This window comes from Corvus cornix, chromosome Z (assembly GCF_000738735.6).
Source record: "Corvus cornix cornix isolate S_Up_H32 chromosome Z, ASM73873v5, whole genome shotgun sequence".
Taxonomy (NCBI): Eukaryota; Metazoa; Chordata; class Aves; order Passeriformes; family Corvidae; genus Corvus; species Corvus cornix.
In genome coordinates this window covers 54,907,216-54,935,031 of record NC_046357.1, presented here as the reverse complement: position 1 = coordinate 54,935,031, position 27,816 = coordinate 54,907,216, and the positions used below count along the sequence as shown (strand labels likewise).

Genomic DNA, 27,816 nt, shown 5'->3' with positions numbered 1-27,816 from the left:
TTAAATTAAAACAGATGTGTCTGGAGCTCCAACTCAAACAGTAGTAAAAAACCCTTTCTTTTCAGCTATGAGGAGATCAATAACTTATACTCCATGCTTTAAAAGCAATTTTTATCCTTTGCTGGATTTTTGTGACCTAAAACGTAATAGAACAGTATGCACTACATTTTAAAACTATTTACTAAGTGCTTTTTAAAGTATAAAGCTACCATATATTGAAAAGGGAAAGAGCTTTCTGATGTTGTGTACCCTGAGAGAAGTTTAAAAAATAGAGTAGCTCTTTCACAGTACTAGAGTTATTAAATTTGTTTTAGTAGATGATTGTGTTCAGTGCTTTGTAACTCTCTATAATAAAATAAGTTTGAAAAGTATTTCCTGAAATGCCCCTACATGTTAAATAACCATCCTATACAGAATGTTCTCCTCTTTTAAAGTTAGGATTTATCCAGTGAAGAAATGGAAAAACTGGTATGTGATTCAGGTGACCAGACATGTGGCATGAAATGAAAAACGGGGAAGGAACAAGGTGAAAAGTCTGTAGATTTCTTTAATCTATGTGTTTCCTCAAATAACCAGATACAACTAACTTAGAGAAGACATCAGTATGCAAACTCTTTGTGTAGAACAAAATTATGTGTTACAAATACTGAAAGGAAATTAAGGTTTTGCTCTAGGCAGGTATAGCTTCAGAAAGCTTTTTAGACCATGTTCCCACTGATGAGGGGGTGGTCTTGGGGATTACACACTTCCTGCTGAGAGTAATTCTGATCTACAGGCCAGGCTACAGGCCAGGATCATCCAGCCCATGGGCATGTCATGTCCAGTGTCCTTTGAAGATTTAATCTCAGCCCATCTGTTTGTGACTGGGAAAGGAAATGGGACTTGATAGCAGATAATGCATTTTCATAATGATAACAGTAGAAACTAGTTATCTTTGTAGTGCATTCTGTTGGCATCTTATCCTCATGTCTTTGTCAGCTCTCAGAATTGGTGATTGTTAAAACAAGGTCATTTTTCTGCAATAAAAGGTGGGTTTACCATTTATTGGTGAGCATTTCTACTATACAGCAAGCCCTGTTTCAGCTGGAAAGTAATTAATTGTTCATTAAGAGCTTTTATAGAAAAGAGGACATGAAATAGTTTACAAGAAGCAGAGGCCTGGTTCCCTGCTGCTCAGGAGCTATGAACCGGGTAACGAAGCATAACGTGACCCATTAAAATGTGTTATATGTCCAAATGGATTCAACACAGGAGATTGAAAGGATGCTGAATGTTATCCATTGTGTTTGTTTAGCCTTATGACATGCATTTCCCAGGAAATGCACTTGAAAAGTCATCCACTCAGTACAAATTGTTTCCAAGCACTTCCTGCAGGAAATAGTTCCCATCGGAGACAAGTTTATAGTATGAGCTATTCTAGTGCATGGTGGGGAAAAGCAACCCTTTCCCTGTAACTTCAGGAATAAACATGCAAATAGCTGTATGGAAGGGCAGTAGCTGATTTACAAAACAAAAAGCATATTTGGAAAACCATGAAAGAAAAAGAATAAAAAGGGTCTTTAGGATAAGGTATTTTGAATTCCTTAGCAGTATGCACCTAATTGTCCTACCCAGACAGCATCTGTGATGCACAAACGTAACCTGTTGCTCTTACGTGAAAAGCCTCAGCTCCTCATCTTTTCCCTTGTGGAACAGAAAAAACATTTACCTCTTTTCTTAGCTTCTGATTGTCAGTGTGGATTTATTCACAAGATATGTTTTCTGGGGTCAGGAGTGAAAGAATTAGCTGCTATCTTGAGTACTTCTCTCCAATGTTTGGGATTTCACAAGCTCTTTTGCATGCACTATACCCATCTAAATGATCAACATGTTTTTCATGCAGTGAGGGGAGTGTTTCTGATTTGTGTGGCTGATGTCAACAGCAGCATATTTGCATTCTATGGATCCAAATTCAGGGCAGTGGGTGGATCTCTCCATTGTTTGCAAAGGGATTTAAGTGAGGCTTTAGACCCATTCCTAGGCTATTACCTGCAGCCAACTTTCTATGTATAATCTAGATATTTCTTTGGCTATATTTACAGCAAACTGCACGACACACTTCCATCCTCTATCTTTTTAACTTAGGGTGTATCTACACTGTAAACTACAAGGTATTAGGTATGCCATAGATATACCCCAGTCACAGTTTCTTTGTGATAAGCCCCACCATTCTCCTCTCTCAGCAATAAATTAATTAAATTTTTCAATACGTAATTTTGAATTGAAACATGAATCTTATGAAATACTGTGATATTACCCATCAACAGTATAAAAACTCAATTTTTCAGGAATTTTATATCAGGAGAAAATATAAATGGCAGCTAGTAGGTATCTATGTCATGATTAATGACAGTATTCAAAAAATCCTTATGTGTTTGTTTTGGATTATGCAGGTAAAGGTTAAAAGTCTGCCTGTTCTGTATTTGAGTATACCAGACAACTCATGCCCGTGTAATTAGCTTCAGTGTTACATGCAAAATACTTCTTCCCAAGAAACACAGGCAAAATCTGGAAATAAGACTTGATTGGTGGTTTTCCAAACTGGGCAAATGGGCTGACTTGCCTAACGCAATGTCTCAGTTTAGAGACAAATTTCAAAAAAAGTTCTGAAAGTCAACTTATTTGTAGTAGATTGCAATAGGGGAAGATTCAGAAGTTCAGATACAAATACCTGAAAAGCCTTTAACAAGAAATATGGGCATACAGAAAACAAGTGAACAGGTGCACATACAAACCCGACATTGACTGGAGAAGATGAGGTTCACCAAATTTCATTAATTAAAATAATTAATTAAAATAATTAAAATAGCTGGGAGAAGGCAGAATGGGAGGAAAGGCTAGCTTGAGTAGAAAAGGAGACAATATATCAAAGAAAACTAGTAGGTATGTGAGCAAAAAAAACCCCCAAATATTATAATGAGAAATACCCTATTTAAGAAACAATAGAAAAAAATAGTAGGAGGAATCAAGATGACACAGTTTTAGAAGGAAAAATAAAGTTACAAAAAGACCACATATTGTGATAGTAAAAAGTGAGTAAAGATACACTGTTTTATAAGTAGCTGCATTTTATTATGCAGCAAAGAGTATAAACAAAAGTACACAGTTTATAAAGCTCATGCCAGTACCAGTCTCAAATGAAATATGTATTTTTTCCTAGAACATACTATTCAACTCTGGGATGTAACCAGGGAACACAGAGAGGACCACTGCTATAAATAGGCTCACTTCCTGTGTCTCATGACATCTTCTGAAAATGTCTGCTCTGATGAGTCAGAGGTAGACTGGGAGATCCCAAGCAGTGGTTCAGATTATCAAAGCCACACAAAACTAAACAAAATCCAGTACTAGACAGACATGAGATGCGAGTAAATGTGGCAGGCTGTAAAAGGCTGCCTACAGATTTTGCAGAAAGTGATTCTTCACTACAAATAAGCCCAGCAAACGACAATGAAGGCCTCATAGTAATGCCTCATCTCAAAGATGAGGTGAACACTACAACTTATATCAAGGGTATCAAGAAAAGCACATATGCTTGTTCAAGTAGATACAGTCCAACCAAATCTTCTGTCAGCTGAGTGCATAAACCAAACACAATTAAACACAGGCCAAACAATTCAAATACTACCCCAGACATGAAATAAAATACACATCCAAAGCAACTGACATCTGCATTTTGACATCTGTTCAATAAAGCTGTTTCCGGAGGCTTGGATTCTTACCTGGAAGGAAAGACAATAGTATACGTAGAGCCATTCACTTAACCTTGAAAGTTTTTTCAGTATGTGCATTTTTTTAAAAAGTAAAAATAGCTACAATAAAGCAAATAAAGAAAGCTTGTAACTTTTGAGACTTCGCACTTTTTGACATCACCTAAACTTCTGGGTTGTAATCTTGATTGGACAGTAGCATTGGTGTGCATTATAGTAGCTGTGCAAACATACAAAGCTGTCCAAGAGACTTGATTATCCAGTGAATCAAGAGAATGCAACAATTTTATATTCCTTTCTCTATGTTTACTACTTCTTTCTTAAAGAAGAGTCCTCTCTGTTCCTAGTTACCACCTGAAACATACTCTAACACATTTTTCCTGTAATTACTTATGAAATTAAGGTAAAAGATTCCATTTAGCTATTCAAGTCCATACATAACGGACCCAAAATCAGTCTATAGCTGAAGACAAAACAAAGAAAAAAGTGGGCAGTGTCAGGTAAACATAGGAAGCATTGTTAGGATAGATCTGAATATCTCTCAAATACACATGAGAAGTTGATGTCAGAAGGGTAGTTTGTGTTTAGAGTTGTGTCTATAATGTGTTTAAATAATACACAGTGAAAGAGTGCATTGAAGTGGGCTTTGATTTACTGGATTTTCAAAACTGATCACTGAAAAAGCATTTAGACTTTTCAGTGAGACACTTAAAATAGAAAAATGTGACTATAATATATTTTTTAAAAAACAAATACAGTAATTAAACATTTTAAATCTTTCAGCGTGTATGAAGGTCTAAGAATTTTACATTATTAATATATTTCAGGAAAGATCTCTTATCATCAATTTTTTGCAATAGAAGGTGAAAAAGTAGTTTTAACCATTCTCCTTGGGAGGTGTTAGTAATGGCCAGAACTATGTGGTACATAACAAGTAAGAAATGCAGCTATAACATGTACTGCTGCAATCAGTGGAACTATATCCACTTAAAAGGACTTGGGATCAGGTGTGTTCTTTTCATTTTCCACCTCTGTTAATATGAGTTGACTTTTCTTACTGTGAAGAATAAAATAACAATCAAGTTAGTTTGGTATCTGTAAGAAATCACTCATCTTCTGTTTTGCATTGCTACCAATCTCTTTCTGTCACGATAAATAGCTTTTTTTCCTTCATTTTCTTTTTTTTTTTCCCCCCAATAACTCAGGTAAAAGAAGTATCTTGGTATAATTATAATGTAGAATCAATTTCTTCTTTTGCCTTTAAATTCAAGCTACTATATTATTTACTGCTGTTTTAAGACCATTAATTGATACGGCTGAAAGGGCTTGATCCAAAAATGCTTTGGTGACTGAGGATAAGCATGATAGCAAGGAAAAAGATAACATTACTCTCAAATTTTAGGAAGGCAAAGCATAACTTCAGGAAATTGGGGACTGACAGTACTAGGGAAAATGAAATTCCTCTTAGAAATTTGGTAAAGCACATACCAGGCTTCACCAGAAAGAATTTATCCAGCAGATTGAGTTATCACGCCTGTCCACTCAGAGTGATGCCACACATTGAAAACTCCATCCAGTTTTTGAATCTCCATTCCACGAGAGGTGGAGAAACTATCGGTGTCCAGGGGAAGAGTGGTCAGAGCACATGTCCTTTGGATGGAGCACGTCCTTTGAACAGTGTTTGAAGCTAGGTTTATTTAGTCAGTTGAGGAAGACGCCACTGGACAATGTAATACCAGCATGCAAATATTTGGAAGGTGGTTAAAAAATTACATTGTCATACTCTTCCTCTCTACTCTCTTCATAGCTCCAGGTAACAGCAACAAGGGTATGGCCACAGAACTTTGGTATGGGAGGTTCAGACTGGATATCAGGAAAAATAATTCATGAGATGGAAGTAGGGAACTGGAACTGCTTCCCAAAGAAACAGTTTGGAATCTCCACTGTTGTAGGGTTTTAAAATTCACCTAGACAAGGATACCTGATTAATGGACTGACCCTCTGAGTCTACTGAATGACCTTCAGACATCCCATCCAGCCAGTTTTTCTGTGGTTCTATGATTTGACATGTGGTAAACCTTATTCACAACCCATTCATTGTGATAAATGAACACCAGTTACATGGACTGAGCCCATTTTTAGGAAGGCACCAAATATTACAGAACTAATGATAAACCCCAAAAATCTGGGAATTACATAGATAAGAAAGTTTAAATAAGACTTAGCTATCTCTAGGAATGACTTCGAAGCAGTAGGTTCAGTTTCTTAAGTTTCCGCACTGTGGAGTGTTCTCTATGCATACATATCTTCCTGCTGAACATTGTTGCCTTATGGAGGCTGATCTGAATTTTTCTATTAAATAAATGCATGTGAAGTTTTAATAGCCTCTAGGAAAAAAACATTCCCTTTTCTTCCACCCACACATTTCCTGCACAAGAACCCTCTATATTGTACAAGCCTGATGTTTCACCAGTATGAGAAGGATGTTTTCTCCTTTTCTTCATAATAAAAACAGATGAAGCCTTGTTTGGGAGATTGTAAAATTCATGTAAAAAAAAATGTAATATTTTCCTTATTTTATGTGCAGCTTCAGTGGCCTTCAAGCAACTGCTGCAGAAAAATGAATGCTGTACTGATTTTCTCTCTCTTAGTTTCATTATTACTCAGCATATTAATGACATGCAATTTTAGCAGAAACCATGATAACCTAAGATTTCATTAAGTGTTTCATGAAGTAACACAGTAAAGATTGACTTAATTAACTTTTTTCCCCCTCTGAAGTGTATGCAACATAAAGACCTCTAAATATTTTATTGTATCCTTGACTTAGAATACATTTTAAAGAGGTGTCACTTTTGGAAATTGTTTAATTTTTTGTAATGTCATCCATCTGATAAGTGTGGAAGGAATATGAGTTAAGGGACCACCACACAGCCATGATTTGTAGATGACTTTTGAACGGGCAAGAGAAGAGCACAGGAAGGGGTGTGAAAAATGTGTACAGATTGGGAAAAATAAAATCCAATCAGTTTGGTCCTTATAGAATCAAATCACATGGTCCTTATAGAATAATAGGAAAGAACTCCTGTCATGTATGTAAAAAGTTATTGCATACAGCCATCAGTGTGAGTTCAGAAGGAGTTCCAAACTCCAAAAAAATATAGGCTGCTCAACAAGTTTGCTCCCCTAGACACAGTTAAAATCATCTAGAAGCCATTTGTGAGACCAGTCTTTGGCAGCTTATCCTAATAGCAGTTTAAAAAAAGCATTTCTGGTATTAATCTGTATGCACATGCACTGCAAATGTTTATTTTACAGTGAGGACGGAGCAATTCCCTAAGTACAGTTGATAATGACTTTGCTAGCCCAGGAAATACAGAATTAGAAGGTGTCCAGAACAGGACAAAATTAGCCTAAAAGAAACTCTTCAATGGACTCTTTTTAGAAGTGCTTTCCTCTAAAGAATCACAGAACTATTTAGGTTGGAAAAGACCTTTGAGATCATCAACTCCAACCTATGACTCAACACCACCTTGTCAACTAGACCATGGCACTGACTCTTTTCTTAAACACCTCCAGGGATGGCGACTCCACCACCTCCCTTGGCAGCCCATTGCAATGTCCCATCACTCTTTCTCTGAAGAACTTTTAATGTCCAGCCCAAAACTCCTCTGACACCGCTTAAGACTGCATCCTCTTGTCCAGGTGTCGGTGTGGACTAAAGAGAAGGTAGTTGGCCAAAAGAAACAGTGATTCTTTGAAAGAGTGGCATGATATGAAAATAGATTGTCTTTAACTCAAAAGTGGTTTGGAATAGAATGAAGGAAGAATCCATGAAATAAGGCTGGGAGACTTTTATACATCTACAACAATGGTACAGTTGCATCTTATATTCTAACTGTGTTTTGATTTTGACAACTAGAAGCCTGTTAGTTAGATAGCAGTTTTACAATTAAAGATCAGATACTTATAAATAATATCTGGTTTGGATATATTGAAGTTATCATACTAATCCAAACCGTTATCTGCTAACCTGGACAAAATAAAAGCAGCTAATCTGTTCAACTCATAGTCAGGTATTTAAATACAGTTTCTCAGAAAAATTGAAGGAGAAAGATTTAAGGAAAAAATATGGTCAAAATAAAATGAGAAAAGTATAAAAAATAGTAATACTGGCTCTTGATACTAATCTTTACTTGAATTTTCCTTGTGAGCATGGCAGAAGAAATGCTATTATATCTGTTTTATTACACAAATTTAGGTGTTATTGTTTATTCAGAGGACCTATGGGTCCCAAGTAATGAAATAGATCAGCTTTAGTCTGCAGAATGAGTTAATATGGATTATATGAGATCCAACCACACTAAGTGCTGAATTATGCAGTAAGATATGAGTAGTGAAAGAATTTCTGCTATAAATTGAAAAGATATAGATATAGATATAGATATAGATATAGATAGATATACATAACAAGTAGAAACTGGGATGAGTGTATTACTTATCTCAGGACAAATGCAAATCAGCAGTATAATACAGGTCTGAAAAAAGCAAATATGATGCTAACTTTGTAAACAAGAGCAATTTAAATGCTATTGTAAAAGGGATTGGTGATGCATTATTTGGGATCCTGTGGAGATTTCTAAGCCCGTTGGTCCAAGAGATGAATTCTGTATATGATAGTAGTAGGAAAAGAAAGCTTAAGTGGTAAGCAGGCTTTTGAAAATCTTATTTCAGAAGCCTGAAAGTATTTCACATGTTATCAATCATCTATTGTCTGTGTGCATATTGGCCTTGATCTAGCAGCTGTATAATCACACTGGTGTCATCTTGCACGCAAAATAGTGTATCCTAAATTTTTAGTGACTTCGGTCTGTTTTCAGAACTGACTCTAATTACGAACAACTTTTTAAGTTCCAGCACCTTGATTCTGTTCAGAAGGCAGTGTGGTGTGAGGGCACAGACAAAGTGTTGAGCATCTTACATCCAGCATTACATTCACTTTGCCTGCATGTACTAGCACAGTGCTCTGACAGCTGTGGGGCAAACACTTAAACATCTAACCTGCTCAGAAACACTGAGTGTGGTGTGACCTCATACCACTAAGTTCTTCAAGATTTTCAGTGTTTCCATCCATTTACAAAAAGTCCATGAATTTAAGGAATGTGTTAACTGCACTGTTGTAAATTCATTTACAATTCAGTTTGTTTGAAAATATGTGAATGTAATGTTGTCAGGGTTTCCTTTCTGTATCGAATTTTGGTGATGGATTTTATTCTCCAAAAGGGAGCCTGTCAACAATTAGATGTGAGATCTAAGTATAACTGCTCAGAAGCAGCTCTGTCAGGAAGTTTTCTGATGCATGTGAGAACTGCAAATCTTTTGGGTCTGGAAGGAGTTGAGCAACTGTGAAGCTGGAGCTAACCACAGCTGGATGAAAATTGCTAAATTATGTTTTCTTTATTTTCAGCAAAATGTCAAGTATTTCTCTTTTCTTTTTGCCTTTACAAAGGTCACTTTGACTTAAAAAAGCATCAAATCAACATGTACTGACAGCTGTTTTTTTGTTTAAATCTTCAGATATGTTGTTTTGCTGTTACAACAGAGCCATGAAAAGTTTTAGTGACAAATATCCTCAATTACAAAACTAGGAAACACAATGATATTTTTTCTTTTTTCTTTCTATACCTTCTTAATGGAGAGTGATTAGAAGATTTAGTTTTGAGAGGGCTATCTTTTATTTCCTCTGTGTGGGTGCCTATGATTGTGTGTAAATAAAGCACATAATCTGCTGGAGACTTGCTAATGTTGTGATTGTGCTTCAAAAAATGTGAAACAGTAAAGCAAGCTGAAAATTTTGACTCATCCTTAAATAGGCTCAAATACTCCGCATAACTGGTGGTAGATTTTGAAATTTCAGTATTTCTTATGCCCCAGAACCCCCTGGGATTAATCTTTTTCCAATCCCAGAAAAGAGAAAATTGGCATTTTAATACACAGAGTGATTCCATTCTGAGTGTGATGCCTTAAGCGGCCTCCTAGAAACAGAGACTAGACAGGAGTAAAGGAATAAAGGTAGGTATTTATTTGAAAGTCCTTCAAGGGTACACCCTGGGAAGCCAGAGGCTACTGCCAAGATGGACCCCAAGATGGACCCCACGTCACAAGTTCTTCACACTTTTATAGGTTTGGTTCATTTGCATATCAGGGTTAATTCTCCAATTAAAGCTTCAGTTTAATGATGTAATTCCCCTCCACTTGCCTTCCTTTAGAGGCTTTTGGATTATACTTTTTGGGCCTAGGATGGTCTGGGTGTCCTTGGAGAACAGGCCCGGAGAGGCTTTGTTATGTCTACCTACCACAAGTGAGCAGAAATTAACAGGCTACAAGAAACTTCAGAGTTACACACTAAGCAGTACAGAATTTGAAAAATATAAAAGTTAAAACCTAAGGCATCAAGTGAAGAAGAGCCAGCATCTCTTGCACAACCTTTTTCTCATTCCTGACTTCTGAAAGGTAACAGGAAAACAGTGATTCTCACCATGAAGACTTCCGCTTTCCTTTAAAGCTTTGTTATTTTCACACTAGCTTTTCTGTTCCTCCCATTATTTGCCAAGTAGGCCAATGTATGTGACAGAAATTTTTACTTCATAAAAGGAATATGTATTTACAGATCTGTTTTCAATTCTCTAGTTTCATTTTCTTCGGTGAACATAAAAGGGTTATAGTCACACTCCCTACCACTGGGCTAATTTATCACACTGATTTCCAAAGGCTTTTTATGTGGTCAGTAAGGAAGGAAATGTGAGCATGCTTCACCAGAAATGTGTGAGGTTCCTGCTTTCACTTAATATAGCATTTCAGTATTTAGGCTCTGAGATTTCATCCCAAAGACAACACTGTCGTTAAGCATATTTGCCCCCTTCTGCCTGGATTTAAAAAAAATAAAATCTAGACATTGCATACACTGAAAACAGAAAATCAGAAATCACCCATCCCAATATTTTTTTGGCTATTTCAGAATCCTTTTTCATTTTTTTCTAAGAAATAGGTAGTCTCAAAAGGCAAAACAAATTATTTCTATCCACATTTCTCACTGCTTTGCAGATAAGTACAGTGTAGACGTCCTTCACAAAGCTACAAGTGAGGCCATGGAATCATGATGAGATTTTTGGACCACTTAAGTTTTTTTTAAGAATCACTGTCTAAAGACATAGTCTAAATTCTAATAAATAGTCTAAAAAGTATTTGAACCAAGATCTAGTTGCGTGTGCTAAATTTTTTCAGAAGTTATTATACCAGTCCTTTGAAAAACAATGTAAGCGTCCTACTTTCCTTGAGGACACATGAAAATCAACTGAAAAAGTTTCTTTAAGCCAGTTATGGAACTTTAGAAATACTTAAATTAATGAAAAATTTGATAATTTTGCCTCTCAGAAAATATGTTTGTAGAAAACTATATAAGTATTTGCTGTATTTAGACAAACTTACAGAAATTTGAAAATAAGGAAAATAAAAACTTGGAAATTAAGTATTTTCACTAATGTAATATAAATTTTAAGTTTATATGCAGTAAAGAAACCTCAAAGAACACACAAATAATCATTTGTGCAAATCATCACAGTAGGAAACAATGATACATAAAAAACAGAGGCTAAATAATTTTTTATTTACTATCTTCTTTTTGTAGTTCACCTGTAGGTAGCAATATCTGTCTGACCAGCCTGTCAGTCTTCAGAGATGGATATTACCATCTCATTAAAGATGGCAGGAATAAAAACCTTGGGAAAATAAGTAAGTTTTCTGGAGCAAACATACTTGCTAATATATGAAGCAAACTTAATGGCTCATACATTTCAGGTTTGCTCTTAATTTATTAAACCACATTACCACTGATCTCTCAGTCTGTGTTGCCTCAAGTACTTTATTTTTGGAATGGATTGTATTTTCTAAATGGAACCCAAATTTAGTTCTACTAGTACATTAAATACCTGTAAGAGTAGAAGGTAGAAGGAGCTGTCAGATGAATGATCTTCAGGACAATCTAAATAAAGACCCTCTTCCTGGAAATGTCTCTTTTTAGATTGCCACCCTCATTTTCATTGACAAAGAGCATTAGCACACACTGTTAGCCACTTTGCTGACATGGTTTGGCTTAGTTTGTAAAAAGTTATTTGTAATAGGTAAAATTTGAGGAAAGAGACCAGTGTTATTGTCTTTGGCACAAATTTTACTTCTGGTAATGTAATTTTGTGTCTAATTTTACCTTTAGTTTTGCATCTAGTAATTCATTGCACAAGAATTACTACGTAATAAAGTGAGTGCCATTGCAAGTAACTGAATGCATATCCTTTGAGGAACTCTGTGTCTGAATTCAGAGGAAGGTCTGTGTGGAGCAGTTACCCCACATCTAGGGTGGAGGTTCATCTGAATGTTACAATGTGCATTTTTGCTGAGTGTTCAGAGGAGAATTGTGCCTTGTCCCTAGTCTATTGATATTAAATTATCTTTACAGAAACCTAGTTATACAGTTTTGTATATATAGTTATAGATAATTACAGGTAAATAAAATTTAATATATAAATATTTGACAATATTTGTTATGTCTTAGTCAGCACAGACACCACCTTAAAAACTCTCACAAGCTGTTGTAGCTTTGAAAGACTCCTAAGGAGAAACATGGACTGACTGTGAGGTAATAGGTGGGTATGTGGAGGGAGAGGCTATGGTTTTACACAAAGAGGTCTTGGAGAAACGGGCTTGGCTGCATTTAGGAGTGTATGTTACATTACACTGAAGTCCTCCAAGGGAGCCTGCATCAAGGACCACCATCCCGGTGTTGATGGTGGAGACATTGTGCCCATTATGAGAGCAGCAAAAGCAGAAGCATGCTCAAGTCTTTTCCATTCCCATTGTCCTCACTGGAATGGGATGTTGAACATCACCCTACAAATTTCTGCATTCATTAAATTATATGAATTATTGTAATTATTAAATACATTAAATGACACTGCCACACCAGTTACGAGAATTCCTGTACTTCCCTGTGTCACTGGGTTTTATACAGATTTCTGCTTAATCTGCTTAACATAAAATGCTTCAAAATCCACCTGCCTGGCAAAGTTTTCCCGTCTCATTTCAGAATTTCTTACAAATTCCCTCAGGAGATTGGTTTTACCTCTCACCAGGCTTTTCATTACTTACTTATCAGCCCATCTCCTCTGCTGACTTTGCCAAGGAGCCAAAATGCTTCTGCAAACTCTGAACATGCACATTCTGGAGGTGGAAGTCCAATTAGGTCAGTGTTCCCCATCAGGTCTGACCTCTAAGCACCTCCAGGCTTGTGAAGCGCACCTCTCTGTGTTGGCCCTGCTCAGCAGGCAGAGCCAGTGCTGCCTGGCATGTGCGGGGAGGATGAGGCTAGAGTTTTCTCCCAGCTCTGAGTGGTGGAGGGATAATGGCAGAACTGGTAGCTGCCTCACTGCCACTGGCAACAAAAAAGTGCAAAGGAAGACAAAATCAAAAAGTACTAAAGTAAAAAAAATTCAAAAAAAATAAGCCCTTGTTAGAGCCATGCACTCTCCTCTTGATGCACCCTGCAGCTCTGCAGCTGTCAGCTGTCTGTGCTCTGCACTGGACTTGCCATGCGGCCCAGACAGCTCTGAAAAACACTTCGGAGAATTTTACAGTGAGAAAACATGATCCTGCAGAGCCAGCAGTTATTGCCATAAAAAAGTGCTGGAAAAGAATAGACAGTAATCTGCAGCCCTCACACAAAGCAAGAGACCTCAGGAGGACATATATTCTCTGCTAAGCAATAGGAAAATATAAGCTAAAATAAAAAAAAACCAAAAAAACCCAAAAAAACCCAAACCAAACCCCAAACAAACAAACAAAAAACAGATGAGAAATTTATTGTTCTTAAAAATGTGTGAAAGGCCATCCTTCAACAGTTCCTATAATATTTTCCTCTGAAGAAATGCTCCACAGATAGCAGGAATTGGTCACAGAGTAGGTCATATCCAAATTCTTCTGTTAAGTGCTGCAAACATGTCTTACACAATTTCTGACATTAATCCATTGCAGAGAATTTCAATGAAGGAAAGCATCTTCTTGTTTTCCAAGGGCAAGGAGAACCAACAATTTTGATACATGTCTCATGACTTAGACTATGTTTTGCTGATTATGGGTAGAGCAACTTTATGGCAAAATTCAATAAATATACCAACACATGGAAATCAGATGTTCCAACTGCTTAGTTTTGAAATACATATATATGTATGTATGTATGTATATATATCCTTTGATATTACATTGGTACATATTGGCATGCAATTTATGGTTTTATTAGTAGAATAAATAAGTAAAAACTAATAACTAAATAATATAGAAAATATAAAATAATATTTAATTATACTGTATATATTTAGTTATGTTGTATAGGCCATTACTCTCCCAAGTATTGTTTATGTCTCAAAAATGCAGAGGGATCCCTGTTTAGAGACAGCCATTGGAATGGCTTCAATATTAATTTAATTTGCTCTCCGTTTTCCGTAAATTTTCCTTACTTTTTTTATTTTTTTGTTTGCAACATAGTTGGTATTTCTGTCTGAATCTATTTAGAAAGTCCTGATAGAAATTTTTTGTGGCAATGATCTTTTCTGTTAAAAAAAAGTAACACACAAATGCAAATTCTAGAAAGCTTTCTAAAAAAGCCTCAAGACAGGAGTTTCTAGAAGAAGAATAACAATGGTGGAATTGAGTGCACCCTCAGCAAGTTTGCTGGTGTGACACCAAGCTGTGTGTTGCAGTTGACACGCTGCAGGGAAGCAATGCCATCCACAGGGACCTTGACACGCTTGAGACGTGGGCCTGTGCAAACCTCATGGAGTTCAACAAAGCAAAGTGCAAGGTACACTTGGGTCATGGCAATCCCAAACACACCTGCAGGTTGGGCAGAGAAGTGACTGAGAGTAGCCCTGAGGAGAAAGACTTGGTGGTGATGGTTGATGAAAAACTCAACATGAGCCGGCAGCGTGCGCTTGCAGCCCAGCGAGCGCTTGCAGCCCAGCGAGCCAAACGTGTTCTGGGCTGCACTCAAAGGAGCGTGGCCAGCAGGGCAAAGGAGGTGCTTTTGCCCCTCTGCTCTGCTCTTGTGGGGCCCCATCTGGAGTGCTGTGTACAGTTCTGGTGTCCCAACAGAAGGAGGACATGGAACTGTTGGAGCAAGTCCAGAGGACGGCCAAGAAGTTGATAAGAGGACGGGAGCATCTCCCCTGTGATGACAGGTTGAGAAGGCTGGGGCTGTTCAGCCTGGAGAAGGAAAGGTTGTACGGAGACCTCCTAGCAACCTGCCAGTTGAAGGGAGCTGTCCTAGGTTACAATGTAAGATGTAACCAAAGGCACGTATTCTATTATCATCTTCACAAGCTGTTAAAGCAGGTGGGGCAATGTTTGTTATCTCCTACCATTACTCATCTCTGATAACTCCCTCCGGGTCTATCTCTGTTTAATGGGCAATCAAGGACCCACCACATGACTCACAGAATTACATCAACCCATTGTGAGATGCTCTGCCCAGAGGCAGGAGCCAAGCATTCCCACCTGGATATAATCTGGGGTTTGGAACAGCACAAGCAGCCTTTACCTCTGGGACCCCAGAGGACAAGGGCTATCACTGGACCTTCAGGTGAAGACCAGACCCTTTTCTACAGGATCACTTCTTCAACAGGACCACTTCAACTGGGCTGCTACCACCACCCTGACTAACAGGGTGTCAGGTTGTATCCTGACTCTGTCAGTGTTCTTGTACTATTGCATTTATTTTAATTTTCCTATTAAATTATAATTCTGTCTTGCCATCTCCCACTTGTTTGTTTTCAAACTAGTACAGCACCCTACTGGAAAGCTGGAGAAGGACTCTTTATCAGGAACTGTAGTGATAGGACAAGGAATAATGGGTACAAACTGAAAGAGAGGAAATTTAGGTTACACATTAGGAAGAATTTTTTCACTGTGAGGATGGTGAAGTACTGGAACAGGTTGCCCAGGGCGGTTGCAGATGCCCCAACCCTGGTGCTATTCAAGGCCAGGTTGGATAAGTCCTTGAGCAATCTGATCTAATGAGAGGTATCCCTGTCCATAGCAGCTGGGGTCGGGACTAGATGATCTTTAAGATGTATTCCAAACCCTTAACATTGTATGATTCTGTGATCAAATCCATATGTAGTATAAGTCTGGTTTTTATTTTACTCTGAGTAGCACACCCTGTGAAAAGAGATCTCAAGTACTCTCTTGAGGTACATTTTATTCTCTCCTTGCACAGACTGGGGGTTTATTATCTCAAGCCAGGAAGTGAGTGATTTCAATGACAGGGCCAAATTATACCTCCACCTACTCCTGTTCACCTTCTTGCCAGATAAGGAAGGACATCTAGTCTTTGTCCTCATTTTTGCCCACATTTCCCTTTTCTTGAAGAGCATCCCTAACCAAAACAGTTTTATCTTCCTGCTTTGTAAGACTTGTCTTCTGCATCCCTGAATCTGTTGAAAGGCAGTAAGTATCTATAGGATTTTTCATTACAATCAAGGGAAGTAGGGACTATAAACTTCTGACAGTTCCCATGAATATCACTTAGCAAAGCCTGCTGTACAAGCCCTCTAGTTCTGAGAAAGTCAGTTGTATGACAAAATTGCTTTTTTACACTTTTTGTACTTACACATCTGTTATTCTAGATTTAGAAAGCACAACAAAAGCATTGTAAGCTATTTGCTGGGATCAGTTTTAACTAAGGGATGGTTGAAGATGGTGAGACCTTGTTTGGTTCCTTACAGCCTTGCATGTCTGTAGCTCTCTAATTGGCTGCGGCATCGCCACAAGGTTTTCCAAATAGTCAGAGAGTGCTGGAGTACACAAACACCCTATTCCCATCAGTCTTGCCCTAAAACACTCAAGCAGAAGATATGAAAAATAATTATGCCAGTTATCTACAACCCTTTGGTTTCATCTAAGACTGTTTTTAGAAGGTTTCTTGCATTTTTGGCTTCTGAAGTTGCAGAATTCTTGTTAGAACTTTTTATGGCACTGCAGTAAAATGCTCCGAATTAAACAGTTTATCCAATTTGTCAGTCAGAGTAACAAGACTCAAAGAGACAACAGTAGGCATAAGAGAGATTATGACACTGAAAGGATTCCTTAAAGGGGAAAAATGTTGTTATAACAATAACTTCTAGCTTAACTCTGAGATTTTCTGTAATGCCATGTAACAGTTCAGCAATAAACACAAAGTTAGCTTCTGTCTTTTTACTCTTCTGGTCAGTAACTGCCTATTTTCAATTCTCTGCTTCTTTTATGTCTGTGTATTAGTCAATAATACACATAAATAGAAATTACTGCTTTAACTAAAAATAACAATGTGCTGCAGGAATAGCTCTTTTTTAGGCTGTGCACAGTGATGCTAGTTTGTATGATCTTTGAATGTAGGTTTTTTTCAATTGCTGGCTTCTCTTTCGAGTTTTCAACTTGCTTTCAGATATAACTAGAGAATTAACTGTTCTGAGACTGTTAGGGAGTCTCTTGAACTAGGAGCTGAGGTTACAAAGACTTTTTCATGCACCTGTTCTTCTCTGAGAAAGAAATAAAAGCAGTAGTAGGCTTAGATTGTAAGGTGTGATCTAAAATGTAGGCTTGGTTATAAATGTTTATCATGGAAAGCAAGTATGAGAGAAAATGTTAAAAACATTTTATTAAGCATATGTGAAAACTCACGACATATGATACTTCTAGGAGCTGAAAAATGTATAAGGATAACCTTATTGTGTTTGGTCTTTCTGTTTTTCCTTTTTTAGTGTAAGGTTCATCAGTGGACACATAGTCTATTTTTCACTGGTATGTGATCTGGCTGCTTTCAGCTACCAGAGTGGCCCTCTTCATAGGATAAAGCACAAAAAGAACTTAATGCAAAGAGGACGTCAAAGGATGCTGTCTCCAGTTTCTGTTGCCTGTGCAGGAAAGAGAAATGACAGAAAGGCAGAGGGGAAAAAAACCACAGTCTTAAGAACTGGGGCAGAGATGAGGAACAATGGGTGCCAGTCTGCTTTGTCTGCTCTTGTTTGTTCTTAACCTCCTGCCACCATTTGTGGTTGCTGAGTTATGCTGACTCTCATAGAACTCTGTAACCAGCCAGAGCTGCAGGGGGAATTGGAAGCTGCTTCTGCATGCTAGCTCTCCCATGTTTGCCTTCCACCTCTTCCAAGTTCATACCTTTGGTGTTTGACTCAGTATTTCTCTCTTTCTCAGCTAAGCTGAAATACAAAAATACGGCTTTCTTCATATTTCTGGGATGACTGCACTGGAAGGAAGTGACAGAATCTTATTCTAGTTTAATCTGCACATTTGGCAAGTAACCATCTATATTTTCAGTGCATTTTCAAGCTTAACACCTCTCTTTTAATGTTGAATCTGTGCCCTTAAAACAAAAAACAACAGACCAAAAAAGCCACAAAAAACCAAAATAAAAACCTCCCAAACCTTTTCCACCACTTACAGTGCTGAAAGAGGTAAAAGTGGCAGTTGTGTGGGAGTAGTTACAAGTATGCTGAAAGCTATGCAAAATATTTATAGTGAATCCTGAGTATCCAAGCAAATCTGCCTTTTAAAGATGTGCCAGTGTGTGAACCTGTCAGGTAAGCCTTAGCCAAGTTTAGACTAAATCTGAGCTGAGTGCAGTTTGCCAGAAAGGAATTTATGGCTTTGGTTTTGAGTAGAAGTTGCAAGATTCAGCATGATGTTGGCATAGGTGGCTCTGCATAAAGAGAAGCTTGGCAGTTTAGACTAAAATTTCAAATTATTAGGAAAACTTGTTCAAAATGCTGAAATCACAGTTTGGGGTTTTTTTTTTTTGTTTTGTGGGGTTTTTTTTTGTTGTTGTTATTACAGAATATACCTGTAACCTGTTTATCTGTGGAAGTAAAACTTTACCAAAAAATGAAAGCACTCAAAATAAGTATATCTCAGGACAGACCTGTAAATGCATTTTCAGTTTAATGATAGATATATGAATTATTATTTTTCTTCAGTCCATTTTTTAAGGTGACTTCTGTACTTTGTGTGTGTGTGTGTGGTGGCAGTTGGCTGGTTCAACAAGTGTTGCCTGCCAAAGTGGTATGAGTTTTGCAGTCCTGAATTACATTTAGTTATCCTTGGTTACATCTATTATTGTTTTTTTTGCTTTTGATGTGAATTTTTAGATCTTCATCTGTAACTGACATAAATCTTGTCCTACAGAGAAAAATGGGGTGTAAAAGCCTCAGGAAGCAAAGCGTAGATAAGAAGTAAACGTTCCCAATAGAAACCATGATAAGATAAATTGCACGATTGATAAGCGTTACAATGGTTTCATCACAACTGGTGCTTAATGGCAAATAAACAGTCAAACACTTGATACACAGCAGGTCCAAAGTCGACTTAGTAAGTGTAATCATCAGCTGATGGGGTTGCACTGCTACAGACAGGGTTTTACAACAGTCACTTTGAATGCTGAGAAAAAGAATCACATTTAAACAAAGGGTCTGATTTATATTTCAAAGGTTATTATTTCTGAAGAGCCATGAGTGGAAGACATTAAGTGATGGCTTAAGATGTATCATATGACTAGGATGATATTTCTGTCATGATAACAATAATAAAAGAACTTCAAGCTGCCCTCAAAATAAAATATGAAGGTTGAAGATAATGGCAAAATAAAATATACATTAAAGATTGCATATGAAAACGCCATGCCTGCAATTTGTCATAATTATCTCTGAAAACAAGGAAGGAAGGGAAGCAGGAAAGGAAGGAAAGCTTTCCTTACGGAAAGAAATAGACAATTGTGTGTTTGCCACTTGGCTCACATTATTAATACTTCTGCATATGTGAATATTCAGTTCCATAACTAATCCAAAAGTTATTAGGAAAGATGGTATAAAATTTATGTCATGCATTGTACAGTGGCACTGATTATGATTTCTTGAATGTGATTCCTTTAATTTTGTGAATAATTTTTTGCTGTGCAGAGACTAGCTTTTCAACTCAGTGAAACATGCAATTTATTTATATTAATGAGACTGGTAATTTTCCCAAAAGAAGTAGGCACTTGCTATATAAATCAGGGTTAATCCACAGCAGTCTTTGACCAGCCAGTGATGGAAAACAACATAAGAACTTCCTGTAAATTAAAGAAGACCCTAAGGAAGTTCACAAGAAATCAGCCAAGGCATTGAGTAGCACACCACCAGAAGTGGCGGCAGTACCCCTGATCATTGACAGCCACCCAGGAAGAACAGTGTGACCAGTAAATTAACAAGGAAAGGACTTCCTAGAACTTGTTGCCAAGAGTAAATTAGCACAGTCCAGACAGAGAATGAGATTAAATCTCACCCTGATAAAACTAAAAATCTGAAGTAAGACTAATCAAAGTGTAACCATCATACAGAAATTACCGTAATGACAGAGTGTCAAAAGCTGATCCAAGTATGGACAACCCTTCTATTGTCAAAGATGCATTTGTGTGCTTTATTGGGGTGTTTTTACCAACCAGCATGAATAAAGGTGTAACTGTAAAAATAATAGTGGTTTTTTAGTTCTAAGGATCAGAACGAACTATTTCTGGTAACTGAAGTCTTTTTGTGGTCTGACCAAGAGGTCAGCTTTCTTCAGAAGCCTTGATTTTGCTTTAAATATTCTCCTTTGGAAAAACAATATTTAGTGATATAGTCATGTGATGACAGTTAACAAACAAAATTTTCCAAATTAAATTTGGAACTCGAAGAGTGTCTCTGTAGAGTGCCTGCAGTTTTTGTTAGTGGTGATACATACCCAGAAGGAGGTTGAGGAACTGCTAAAATGGAGTGATGAAATTACTTTTCTGTCACAAAATTCCTCTTAGGATATTTTGGTTTTTTATATAGAAATAGCATTCCTCTAAAACAGATAATGGTATCTGAAAAGTAGGTTCTACAATTTCAGGGTAGGGTATCTCAGACATGGTTAAAAATACATGTGGGAGAAATATGATGCATATTAGCTTAAAAAAAAAAAGTCTAATGCCTTGGTGTGTTTTTGTTTATCAGGACAATAATAAAATCATGTGATGCAGTAGGCATCTTGTTTTTCTCTCTATATGTAAAAAGGAGATGAAGAAAAGATTTGTTGATTGCCTACAGTCTGTTTTATCCTTTCTCATTACAGTAACAGAATTAGCTCAGTTTTCAAATTTAGGCATATTGAAGTGTCAGCACAGTAAGTTGGAAGACATAGAGGACAAAGAGACAGAGAGACTCTGAGTGTTCAGTGTGCAGTGAAGATTTTCTGTGGATCAATCCTCCAGTTCTGTGTGGGGTCTCCTGAGGTGTAAAACACGTTAATGTATTCTGTCCTTTTACTGACAGCTGTGGAAGTCTGTCCTTAATTTACTAGCTTCCTGCATCTGCCCCTCAGAATAAATAAATAAATAAATAAATAAATAAATAAATAAATCTTTTGCATAGGAGAATCCCCCGCACACACATCATGAACAAACCCTCTCACCAATTACATTTTGTATGTATTTATCAGAAAAAAACCTGTCTTCCTCTTCTATAGAGAAATTTCCACAGTGTCTTTGGGCAGGTTGTTCCAGTGCTTAATTACCCCCACATTAAACATGTTTTCCTCATATCCAGTTGGAACCTTCCCCATTTCTACTTAGGACCACTCATTCTGTCATGTCCCACTGCCTTTTCCATAACTGCCTCTTGTAAAGTGAACTACCTGGCATAACCTAGAGCAGCTCTGAGGCTGCTTCCACCTCACTGAACAAAAATACCCCACCAAACTTTTCCATGTGAGCTTTCTTTCAGACACTTCTACCTGTGTTTATATGGATATTGTTTTCCCTGTACATAACAGTACCAAAGAGCTGACCAGCCAGACCAGCTCGCTGAGATGAAATAGTAAGAGCTTAATTGTCTTCCATCAGCAAATATCAGTAAAAACCTTTGCAGATAATCTCTTGCAGGCTTTTTTGAAACAGGCACCACATCTGAGAAGAACTGTAAGTTGTGTGTTTGTGCTCCCTCCTTTGGGACAACCTAATTGTCTGCTTGAAGTAGTTCTCACCTTCTTTGATGAGAAATACATTACCACCACTTTTTTCTCTCATCTTTTACTGTCGCATTGTACTAACACTACTATCATAATGTAACCATAAATGAAATAGGGTTAAATGTTTTGTAAGTAGTCTTGTGGGCCCAATGCACGGAATTTATGTAGTATTACCATTAAATCCTCCAGAGTCCTAGTTCTTTAGCTTAGTTGTTCAGTCTGCTTCCATGGAACCCAGGTCAAGCTGTCAGATTATCAGTCAATCATTGCACTCATGGCATTCTCATGGCACCCCAGCACATGCTTATGAGTTGAGGAGCATGGCTCTCAATTTTATATGCAACAGCAGAAGTTACTGGCACTAGACTGAGATTTTGGGGTTTGAGTTTTTGAGTTTAGGTTAGGTTTTTTTGATGCAAGCTTCTAAGAATAAAAATATGATGTTTCCGACAATTTTAACAGAGATGTCATTGCCTGTGTTACTAATATCCACACCCTGACCAAATTCTTTTCAATCCTTTTGGGGGGAGTAGGTTTCCAGCAGGCCCATCAGCAGAAATTGACTATTCTCTGCATTTCCTGCCTAGTCCAACCATCAAGGACAAGATCTGTGTGTCTCTGAAAAAGTATAGTAGTTCCAACTCAGCTATAGTTCTTTATATTATAAACATAGAGGAACATATATTACAATGCCAATAGCCTTATTTTCACAGCAGTTTATGACTATTTTTACAGTGTTAAAGGTTGAAGTGAAAAGGAAGATGAGAGAGTCAAAAGCATGAAGAAGGTTGGTTCAGTTCTGAGACTGGTGCTTTTGAAAAAACCCACTGAGAATGTGAAAGCTGTGGTTGTACTGACACAACCTGAATATCTGCATGCTGCCCGTGGTCTTTCAGAGGAAAGACTGTGGTAGCTCCTGGCATGAAAAGAAACAAAAGTCAGTATGATTTACTGCATGACATCTTCATGTGTACGGTCTTTGGAACTCAGTGCTATTTGGGCAGCACTATTTGACTTGTTTTGGCTTCCTGACCACCTTCCTGGTGATTTCTAATAGGGACACAGGATTGTCAGAGTAAGACCACAAAACCCTTTTGATGCTTCAAACAAAACAGCAGTGACAGTACAAGAAACTCACATCTACAGAGCATTATCTTCTTGAGATTCTAGATTTGGAGAGGGTTATAGATGAAATAAAGTTCCATCCTTTTTCCAGCCAAGCAAGGAATTCTCTGTCCAGCAAGAATTCCTGTGCACATGTACTGCCTACTCACGAGTGTTTGGTTTCATTAGGTATAAGCTTCTGTTTGTAAGGCATTGCTGTAACAATTTACAAGACAGAAGAAATAAACCACAATTTTTGGTTCTGCTATCTGTCTCAGCCTTTGACTTCTCCTGTCCTTAGGTATTAAAATAACCTCCCTGAGTCCATGTGATTATTATGAGAGCACCAGAGGAGTTGTCTCATCATCCATCTGTAGAGAGTTACAGCAGAACATAAGGCCAAGTTAAGGAGATAATTGTGACACTTTATTCCATGTTAGTTTGTTTTAGAAAAGTGAGTGTCCACACTTGAGGCTGCACAGGAGAGTGACTTCTCATGGACCTTGTATGCCAATGCGTTATGCCCCTGCAATTTCAAAAGACAGGGCTGTGCAGCATTTTCAGCTGATGGGTTTTCTTGAAAAGTACAAAACCACTTGAAATGTGTGTGCAACTTTTGTGGCTAGGCCCTCAGAGACTGAACTGCCAGAGGCTATGCTGAATTTTGTATTGTCACTATAATCTGTTCTTCTTGGGGTTTTTATCCTTTTCACATCCATTAAACAATTCAAATTAAAATAAATCAATTTGCTATTTGTTTGACCTATATCTGAGTCCTTGAATTTGTTTATAGAATGAAAGGATATTTTGGTTCCTTCTTCATGTCTCAGACATGTGTTTGCATCTATTTTACACGTATCAAAAAGAAATTTCCTCTCAGGAACTGTTCTGAGTTGGCATGACAAATAAACAATAACCTGGAAAAGCAGGAAAATGTTTTCTCAGAATAGTTGTTTTCAACACTTTTGCTTGGTAGTCTACTGTTAAAAAAACTTACATGCAGAGCTGTATGGTTTTATAGCAGCTGTGTGAGGGTATTTCCAGTGTTCAACCAGCTGAGATTGAAATGCTGTTGAAACCCCTTAGCTTCTGTTGTGTATCACTTGGGACCAGATGGTTTTGTCATATCATTTTGGCAATAGAAATTATCAATCTGTGTATCATAAAGAGCTGTTGGGTATTTGTAGTCTCCTCCTTTCTCAAGTATTTTCAAAATTCCTTTCATTAGGAATTCACAAATATAATTAGATGAAATTCCTTACTATTTGTAATCCCAGTTAGTACTTCCATGCCAGTGGATACCTTTGAAATGAATTGTTCTGTTTAGTACAGTTGGCTTCAGGGGTCTAAAGAACAATGTGAATTACAAAAAAAAAATTGTAAGTGTAGCTGTATTGCAGCATTTGCCAAGAATTCAGAAGTCTTCTTTCTGTACTATTTAGTTATTTTTGAACAGGTTGATTTATCAGTTGGAGTTGATTATTTTCCCTCAGTGCAACTCAAAAATTAATGTAAGTCAGATTTCATATGGAGAAGTTCAATTACTGGATTTCTTTACAAACAAAAACATGGTGGTAATACTTTTCTTGGCCAAGTCTAAAGGTCAAAATGAGCAAGTTTTAAAGAAGAACTGCAGAAGCATACAGCAGAGCCTTTGTTGTAATCAGAAATGAAACCCAGTGCTGAATTAGTGGATATCACAGAGTATCTAATTTATAGTTACGGTATCTGTGACAGCAGCAGTGCAGTTTGCATGAGGTAGGATTGCAAAAGGCCAGCAGGTCAGTAAGCGAACAAAGAATTGTGGCTAAGGAACAGCAGCAAAATATTATTATAAAGGAGGTCTTTAACCTCATTTTCACTGTTATGACAACTGTGAAAGTCAAGTCAGTTTTGTTGGTTTTGGGGTCATGGCTTTCCTTTGCAACTCTGCAGGTTCAACCAAATAATAATTTACAAATACTTTTGTGTGTGTGTTGGTGTGTTTTTTAGCTGGAGAACTCAGGATATGAACTTACTTATTACTCTTAGATCTCTGAGGGACAGTGATGTCATCCATTTTTTTCCACAGAAAGCTCTGATCCAAGCTCCCTGCGCTTCACAGGCTGATGCTCTCTTTCAATCTCTGTTTAAGGGTCTTTATGTCTTTGTGGTATATTTTATCCTGCACAACCAACTTTGCTGTCCTGTGAAAGCAAGTTACGCTGTAGACATGAATGGGCATACAACTCCAGGATCAGCGTTTTTCACACATGGCAGCGGTCTGCCAGCTGTGGGAGGAGAGATCAGCAAGTCCACACAGAACCTCATCAGTGCTATGGAAGAGGTAAGAGTGCTCTGTAGTGCTCTGTAGTCATGTGTATATTGAAATGTACCTGGAGATTTCACTGTTAGTTCTGAAGTGAAATACACAGGAATGAAATGCTAAATACTATAGGTTGGCTGTGGGGAGGGGGAGCTTTTTTTTCATTTTTTTTCAATGACAAAGATCATTGTCTTTATACACCCCATGGTATTCTTGGAACTTACTGTGCCCTGATAACACCTAGAGAATTTCCCCTTTCATACTTGAGTCTTCAGTTTATTATAGAGGTTGGTTAAAGTGTCAAAAGTAGGTAATGAGAAATAAAATATCAGGTTAATTCTTTCAGCTTACTATGGTCTTAGATGAGTTTCAAGTAATTAATTTCTCAAAGCTATGATGTTCAAAAGTTAGAATAAAATTGGAATGGAATAGAACAGAATGGAGAAGGGAGAGGAAGGGAATGGAAAAGGGAAAGAAATGGAAAAAGGAGAAGGGAAAAGGGAAAAGGGAAGGGAAGGTGTAGTGTGTTTACCCTGACTGGATGCTAGGCACCCACTAAAGTGTCTCTCTCACTCTCCTCTGCAACTGGACAGGGGAGAGAAAATATAACAAAAGATTCATGAGTTAAGGACTGGGACACATCATTCACTAAACATGGTCATGGGCAAAACAGGCTCAAATTAGAGATATTAATTTAATTTATTTCTAACAAACTCAGAGCAGGATAATGAGAAATAAAATAAGACCTTAAAATCCCCTCCCCCCCTTACCGGCCCCCTTTTTCCGAGGTTTAACTCCTCCGCCAGCAGCACAGGGAGACAAAGAATGGGGGTTATGGTCAGTTCACCACCCATAGCTTCTCCATCTCTTCAGGGAGAGGAGTCCTTACCCTACTTGAACATGGGCTCCCTCCTCCAGAAGATGGTTCTCCATAAACTTCCCCAGTGGGAGTCCATCCCACAGGCAGCAGTCCTCCCCAGACTGCTGCAGAATGGGTCTCTCTTCCAAGGGGTGCAGTCCTGCATGGACAGGCTAATCCTGTGTGGTCTCTTCTCTCTACACACCTCTCATGGGGTCACAGCCTCCTCTCAGGCATCCCCCTTCTCTTGCAGGGAGCTCCTCCATGGGCTGTGGGTGGATCTCTGCATTCCCATGGACCTCCATGGGCTGCAGGAGCACAGCTGTTTCACCATGGTCTGCACCATGGGCTGCAGAGAAACCTCAGCTCTGGCACCTGGAGCACCTCCTCCCCCTCCTTCTCCACTGACCTTGGTGTCTGCAGAGTTGTTCCTCTCACAAATTCTCACCCTGCTCTTCTCTGGCCACAGTTGCATCTGCGGAGTAACTGTTGTTTTTTATTTCTTAAATATGTTATCAAAGAGTCATTACCGCCATTTCTAATTGGCCCAGATTTGGTAGTGGATCCATCTTTGGGGCTGCCAGGGATTGCTCTACCAGGCAACAGCTTCTCACAGAAGCCACTCTGTGAGAAGTAGACTCCCCTGCAACCCCCCACTACCAAAACTTGGCCATGGAAACCCAACTGAGAAGGGAAGGCAAGAAAAAGGGAAAGGGAGATAGATACATGTAAATAGATAGATAGGTAGCTATAGATATGTATGTATGTTTGTATGTGTGTGTATATATGTAAGTATGTATATATATATATAAAAAATTTATTAATAAGGTAAAAAGGCTCACTGGTTCATTATAGAAGTGACAGAATAGCTGGTTCCAAGATCTCTTGGTCTTCAGTTCAGCTCTGGTCATCGTTCCCAGTTTCTATATAATAGTTTTGATGATTACTGCATTTCTGCATCTTTTTAAACCCTGCAGGTGCCTGCGGACTGGGAGAGGGCATCCTTGCAGCCTGGTAGTCAAACTAGTGCTGCCTTTAAGCAGAGTCCACAAAATGGTAATGTCTTCCACCCTTCTGGAGGATTCAGTACCAGCTCATTGGTTACTGATGAGGAGTCACAAGAGTTCGATGACCTAATATTTGCTTTAAAGACTGGTGAGTGACTATTTCCCTTTCCCCTCAAAGTTTGCTGTATTGCTGTGGTGTTATTCACCCTAATGGTGCGATGATTCCACGAGATACAGTTAATGAGGTCTCTTAATATAATCTGATTTCCAATGAAAATCTTAAAGATCAGTCAACATGGGAATGTCTGATAAGACAACCAAAGAGGCAAAGGAGTCCTACCTGATAAGATATGCAGATACCAGGTAAAGTACAAATGGACTTGCTTGGTAGCAGGAGGTCACCTAAATGATCTTTAGGGTTACCACTAAGTATCTTGAGCCCTGCAAGAGACAACAGCAAGGTATTCGTGAGAGCGGCAAGTTGAGTGATCTGGCACACATAATTTCAGAAGTTTGTTCCCTTCAGTGATACCAAAGAAGGTCAAACTGGATGGAAGACTGGGAATGCTGATAATAAAGAGGTATTTTTATTCAGTAAGTTCATAATGCTATATATCCGAAGCCAATTTACATTGCAGAAAACACCTCTAATTATGGGGCCCTCAACATGTG

The 27,816-nt window shown here is 38.0% G+C and overlaps 1 protein-coding gene across 17 annotated transcripts in view; it reads left to right on the top strand.

Moving 5' to 3' along the window:
• Positions 1–27,816, top strand: part of ADGRV1 (adhesion G protein-coupled receptor V1) — a 332,117-nt gene that overhangs the window by 251,341 nt on the left and 52,960 nt on the right. For all 17 annotated transcript variants that reach the window (XR_005603898.1, XR_002273300.2, XR_002273301.2 and 14 more), the window contains 2 exons: positions 25,108–25,299; positions 27,115–27,292. Coding sequence is in view for 14 of the 17 variants with exons in the window: in XM_020584155.2 (XP_020439744.2) it covers positions 25,108–25,299; positions 27,115–27,292 (370 nt within the window). In the remaining 3 variants the exon portion in view is untranslated. The remainder of the gene's footprint in view (positions 1–25,107; positions 25,300–27,114; positions 27,293–27,816) is intronic.